Raw genomic sequence first — 6,000 nt, 5'->3', positions numbered from 1 at the left:
GATATAAATGAAAACTTATAAAAATAGCCAAATACTTGCAAAAAGGCAGTCTGACCGTCAATTTTGTTTTTTTTTCAAACGACGGGAAATTTAATTTTGATATCTTTAATTGAAAAAAATTGTAAATCTGACTATAAACACCAAAGATATGGGGAAAAATGTGGAAAATATAAAAATAGCCTAAAACCTGCTAAAAAGCAGTCCGAAAGCCATTGATGTTTGATAGTTAATTGTGCAACTTAGTTATGGGAATCTTGACAAGAAGTTTCAGCCTTCTGTCTTTTATAGGAGCCAAGAGTAATTACGTTTCCCCCAAAACGTTTCAGACATAAGGACATACGGACAGTTCAAATTATAGAGTAGCTTCGCTAATAAAAATAAAAAAAACACAGTTCATTTAAAAACTCTTTTATTCTGATAATAATTCAAAACAACTACAAAAATTCTTTGGTTAAATAATTGAGATCAATAAATTTTAAGAGATAATATTTACAGCTTAATTTCTATACAAACATTAAATATTGGACATTTTAAAAATTTAACAGCAAATATGTAATTGTACAGGTGTATTTTGTATATACAGATTTTTTCATCAAATAGTTAAATAATTACACTTTATTTTTGGGTGGTAATATTTACATAAATTTGTACATTTACTTAATGTGATTCAAATTATAATATAATATTAGATACATAGACAATAGATAGTTAAATAGAAGAATCATATACATAATTTGGCATATATAACATTTTTTAAAAATTTGTTTCATAATTTTAAAGTTCTTACATTCATTAAGGTACATTGATATATGATACATAAGGTTAATGTTTAAATAAAAGATTTTTATGTTTTTACATCCATTATCCTTTTCTAAAGTAATGTAATTAAAATGCATAATAACATTTTTGTACTAAGTTTATGATACAGACGTTTTTAATGCGTGACAACTTAAAGATCTGTTGAAGGTGTTGGTGAAATATTTTCATATTCATTAATTTGGCTTGTCTTTGCCGGATGCCGCATCCAATCATCACGCGACCCTAAAGTCGTCTTTTCTCTCAGCCCAATTATTTTCCGCGGGTTTTTGTTCAAATTTATATTTCCCGCATTTTCTTTCAGTTGTGGGGGGTTCTCTGGGACTGGAAATAGTTGGCGGGAAAGACGGCGATCATTGGAGCTGTCTAGGATTGGCGGCTGTAGCGTCTTGGGAGTGTTTAGGACATCTGGCTCTTCTATGTCTGGGGATTGCTGAAATAGAAACATATCATAAGTAAATGCTATTTTCGAAATTGAAGAAGAAAAAATTAGACAGTAACACCTAATCAAGTTAAACTTTCAATTTTATTATTAATAATTCTTACCAATTGAAGATCATGAAAATACTGAAACAGCGGTTCTGTCACGGACCGGCGAAACTTTTGCAAATGTTCTCTGATTGGAGACAAATTTGCTGTCGTCCTGCCAAAATGACAAGTATTTGGTGCTGCTACTTGATGGGACATGGCTGACTTGCTGCGACCCAATTCTGGGGTGGATGTCCGTTTGACTGTTGAAGCCATTGATACAGTTGATTTTGTGGCATTGGAGAAGCTGCTTGAACGGGCTAGGTTACCAGATGTAGAGTTCAGACTTATGTTGCCAGATATATGATGCTTTGGTGGTATAGGGCTGTCCAAAGGAACTGATTCAAGCTGCTTTTCATTCTGAAGAAAAAAATTGTTTATAAATTTGATCTAAGCAAAGACTTTATCGATGTACATCTAAGATTCTCTAATTCAAAATTGAAATTTTAGTTCAAGTCTTAAGATAAATGTTCCAAGATTTGGAAATATTTGTTACCTTTTTACTGCTAGAGAATGGGGAAACTTCAGCAACCGGTTTTGACTTTTGAGCAAAGGCATGTGATGGCGGCTCTCTGTAGGCGGGAAGACAATGTTGTCGCATTGACTGGGATGGGGCCAAAGTTAAACTTTTGGCAGATTCTTTGGTTTGGTTGCTCGTAGCACGTGGTAAAGTGGCTGCATGATTAGCTTGATCATTAGCAATGTCAGTAACATTAGTAAAATCGCCGGAGTTTGTTTTAGTGTTGGCAGATTTATCTCTTGGCAAAGAGCCAGAATTACTATTGCTTCTTGACAGGCTGTTATCTGAAGAAAATCTGTTGAGGGGCAATATTTGGGTACTTACTCCATCCATTCCTAAAATAAAATAAAATTATAAGAGCAAAATATAATAGGGGTTTTTACTTCAAAATTAATATATTTTCAAAGACTTTTACAAACTAAATTTTGCTAATCTTTAATATAAAGCAATAAGGTTTTTTAGTCTAAAGCTAAAAGTCGTGGAAACTTCGTGACCGGAGGGGTTGTAATTTTCAGTAAAGTTCTAATAATGTTTTTGGATGGTTTTATGCTATTTTCTAACCAGCTTTGATCTCATAAATATGGTACGATTTTCTTGCTTGATAAAATAATTATTTATAATATAATTATTATGACTATCATCCACAATTAACTTTAATATTTATCATACTTGAAAATTTAAAGGTAAGGTATATTTTTACTCTAACCTTTCTGACATTACAACTAACCTTGGTTGTCAACAGTATTAGATTCTTTCAACGGGGTAGGAGGTAGTCTCACCATGTTCAGTTCACTTTCATTTAATATAGCTGCTACACATTCAGATTGACCTAAACATCAGATTTAAAAAATGTAAATTTTTATGGTATTTTGATATAAAATCAGCGCACTGCAGCGGTTATAGTTTTATAGTATTATATAGCATCGTATTATAGACAGATTTCCGTATATAGTAAATTGAAAAATTAAAATATTAGGCACATGCCAATAGTTTTTTTTACTTTTTTTCATATTTTTCGTAGAAAATTTCTGTAATACGATAAGATTCATGATTTTTCTGTATGGCTCAGAACCGGTTCTAATCTAGTGGACATTAGTTTTGTAGCAATATTGGAAAAGGAAATGAAATAATTGTGCAAAATAAAAAAAACCCTACCTTTTCCGTCTTTAGTAAACATTTTAGAATTCTTAGTCTGCTGTATATTTGTTTTCGCTTTGGTAGATTCATTCTCTTTAGGTTTAAACATCTTAAGAAAACTTTTCTTTGGTTTATTTTGTTTCATTTCAAATGGAGGAATTTCCACCTTTCTTCTCCAATTTTCAAATAGGATTTCCATTTGTTTTACTGTGTAGGATTTGTGCTTGAAATCTTCTAGTAATCCTATATAAAAATATTGCAATTTTGTGATTAACATTTTGAGGATTTTTATGGTGCATATAAATTTTTATTCTAATATGACTTCATTATGGATACTTTGGCCAAATGTTTTAAAATTTATCTCCTTTTTTATAGACACTATAAAGAGCTTTTAATAAACATCTAAGTGTTCATCTTAAATAGACAAATCATCCTTCCGAAGATGAAAATCATCGGTGTATAAGTTTAGACACCTAGTTTGATCCCCCAAATCATAATATAATAAATAAAGTTGCATGAAAATTTTAGGACCAGCACGATTTTCAGTCCAATGTCACCTCCCTCCCAGATCTTTATGATTCTCTACTAGTTGTCAGGGGTCTTTCTGCATATCTGTCAATCTATTCATCTATCTATTTGTCTGATTTATTGTTTTTCTGTCTGTCTGTCTATCTATACATACCTAATAATTCATCAGTTGCCGCTAGCTGTGCATCCCCGCATCCCTGGACACCTCTATAGTCGGCTCCGTGGAGATCACCTAAACAATTAGGCCCATTAGTGATGTAGCAACAACAAAAAGATAAAAAAAACCTATGAAATATTTTGAAAATTTAATTATTATTGTTTTGAGTTGAAAACTTTTTTTTATGTTCTTAGTTTAGTAAATACAAAAGCTTTTGTTTTCACTATTGGAAAAGTAAGAGGAAAAGCCATTTTATAATATTTATGTCATTATTATCAGAATCCAGAATAAATAGAACTATTCTATTATGCATAATTTAGTATCTGGACAAAGAGTCTAAATAATCAGCTATGTGACGTCATAAAAATGAGGGAGATGAGAGGAAAAGTGGGAAAGAAAATCCCTAAAAAAGAGATGGATAATCTTTCATGACGTCACAAGGCCGATTTTTATACACTTTGTCAGATACATAATTTACAAAAGTTAGATGATATTTTCAATTTTAAGGGAAAGATTCATGTAATTTGTACATACCTTGTGGATTAGCTACACGTCCTAGGGGCGCAGCAACTCCTTCACTCACTTCCTCTGTATCTGTCTCAAGAAATACGTCATCCTAATATCATAAATATTAGTTATATATGATATATTATATATATTCCATGGTACTTTATGGATTAGACGATTAGACAATAAAACAATTTGTATCTTTAATAATGATAAACAAAATTACCCCTTCTGTAAAATAAAATTTGTAGAAAAGTACCTAAAGTTTTAATCTTACGAAAGAGAGAATGTGTTAATAAACCTTTGTGTACTGTTCACATATTTTACTGTTCTTTGTCCCCTCTCTATATCACTATATAGAAAACTAGGGGCTTTGCCCCAAGAGGTTTGATCAACCTTTTTTTTGTTATTTAAATTTAAAAGAAAAATATAAAACAATGTTGGGGGGAAGGATTCTTTTTTTTTTTTTTGGGGGGGGGGGGGGTTTGGTAGTCGACCCCCCTTTAGTTTAAAATTTTTTTTTTGTTGGGTATTTTTCATTTTTTGGGGGGTTGAGGGTGTCAGGCCCCCAAAGAAAAAAGCTTTTAACTATCACAGGACCTGTAGGTATATTCCCTGAAGAGTAGAGCCCAATCGTTTCAGTGGTTACTGAGATCATCAGAAAGACAGACATCGTACTACTTTATATTATAGATAGCATAATAGTTATTTATCGCATCGTTTTATAAACAGCTTTCCGCGGATATAAAAAGGAACAATTATAAGACTAGAAACCATTTTTGTAAGCCCCGAGATATCGAAGGCATCGGCTAACAAAACTGGTTTAAATATTATGATTGTACATTTTTATATTCGTAGAAAACTGGATATAATACGATGCTATACATAGTTTTTCAGTATGGCTGAGAACCGGTCCTAATCCAACGGATATTGAACGGTTTCGAAACAATACTAGAAAAAAATCTACCTGAATTGTAGACGGATAACTACCATCCCTCTCCCGTCTACTGCTTGGAAAATTGTCCGGAATAAAGTTGGTATATTCCGGTTCTGGCTTATTATGTTGCGCTAACCGTCGCAGATTACTTGCTCGCATTGTTCCAAACCTATTAAAATATAAAATAGTTATACAAAAGCTTTGCTTTTTATTAATAATTGTCTCATCAAAAACAGTTTTGGTAGTAATCTGTATGTTAAATAAATAAGACTATGGCTAATAAATGATGTACATTCTACATCCCCAATAATGATGCACAAATTTACCCCTTCTGTAAATTAAAATTAATGGCTGAAGCGTTTGAAACAACCAATCAAAATTCACTGACGTTATAAAGTCCATAAATAAGAAAAAAATATTACAAAACTAGTCCAATATTAAATATCACCTGTCAAATCTACTAATCCTGGCGGTCGTATCATCCTCTCTGGTCATCCTGGTATCCAGCTCAGAATCATCCACTGTCCGCAGAGGTCTGCCTGCTGCCATATGGCCGCCGACCGCATGATGGCCATCCATTTCCAGACGACCGTTTGTTGGTTCATCAATTGTGTTTTGTTGGCTGTTTTCGTTCAGTAAGAATTGCCTACAATTAACATTTATGTGAAAATTATTAATATTTTATTTTCAAAGTCAATCAAATCTAAATAATAAGGAATAATTTTCTTTGTTGATAACAATAACATCATATATAATATTGTATTTATTCAATTATGTAATTTTCCTTGTTCAATTAAATCCAACTTTTCTTACTTATATAATTTTGCATCCGAACAATCAAGTGAAACACCTCAGAAAGAGAAAGGACAT

At 32.0% G+C, this 6,000-nt stretch overlaps 1 protein-coding gene across 1 annotated transcript in view; it reads right to left on the bottom strand.

Moving 5' to 3' along the window:
* Positions 1–392: 392 nt before the first annotated feature.
* The window catches only part of LOC145305261 (uncharacterized), a 31,476-nt gene continuing 25,868 nt past the window's right edge, over positions 393–6,000 (bottom strand). The window contains exons 20-28 of the mRNA XM_080146860.1: positions 5,579–5,776; positions 5,161–5,299; positions 4,221–4,302; positions 3,684–3,761; positions 3,020–3,244; positions 2,592–2,693; positions 1,841–2,199; positions 1,363–1,704; positions 393–1,249 (exon numbers count right to left, since the gene is read on the bottom strand). Coding sequence (XP_080002986.1) covers positions 950–1,249; positions 1,363–1,704; positions 1,841–2,199; positions 2,592–2,693; positions 3,020–3,244; positions 3,684–3,761; positions 4,221–4,302; positions 5,161–5,299; positions 5,579–5,776 — 1,825 coding nt within the window. The 3' untranslated portion in view covers positions 393–949. The remainder of the gene's footprint in view (positions 1,250–1,362; positions 1,705–1,840; positions 2,200–2,591; positions 2,694–3,019; positions 3,245–3,683; positions 3,762–4,220; positions 4,303–5,160; positions 5,300–5,578; positions 5,777–6,000) is intronic.

Source organism: Acartia tonsa, chromosome 14, assembly GCF_053477335.1.
Source record: "Acartia tonsa isolate MP-2025a chromosome 14, ASM5347733v1, whole genome shotgun sequence".
Classification (NCBI taxonomy): domain Eukaryota; kingdom Metazoa; phylum Arthropoda; class Copepoda; order Calanoida; family Acartiidae; genus Acartia; species Acartia tonsa.
Note: the sequence above shows the minus strand (reverse complement) of the source record. Positions and strands in the feature narration are given on the sequence as shown.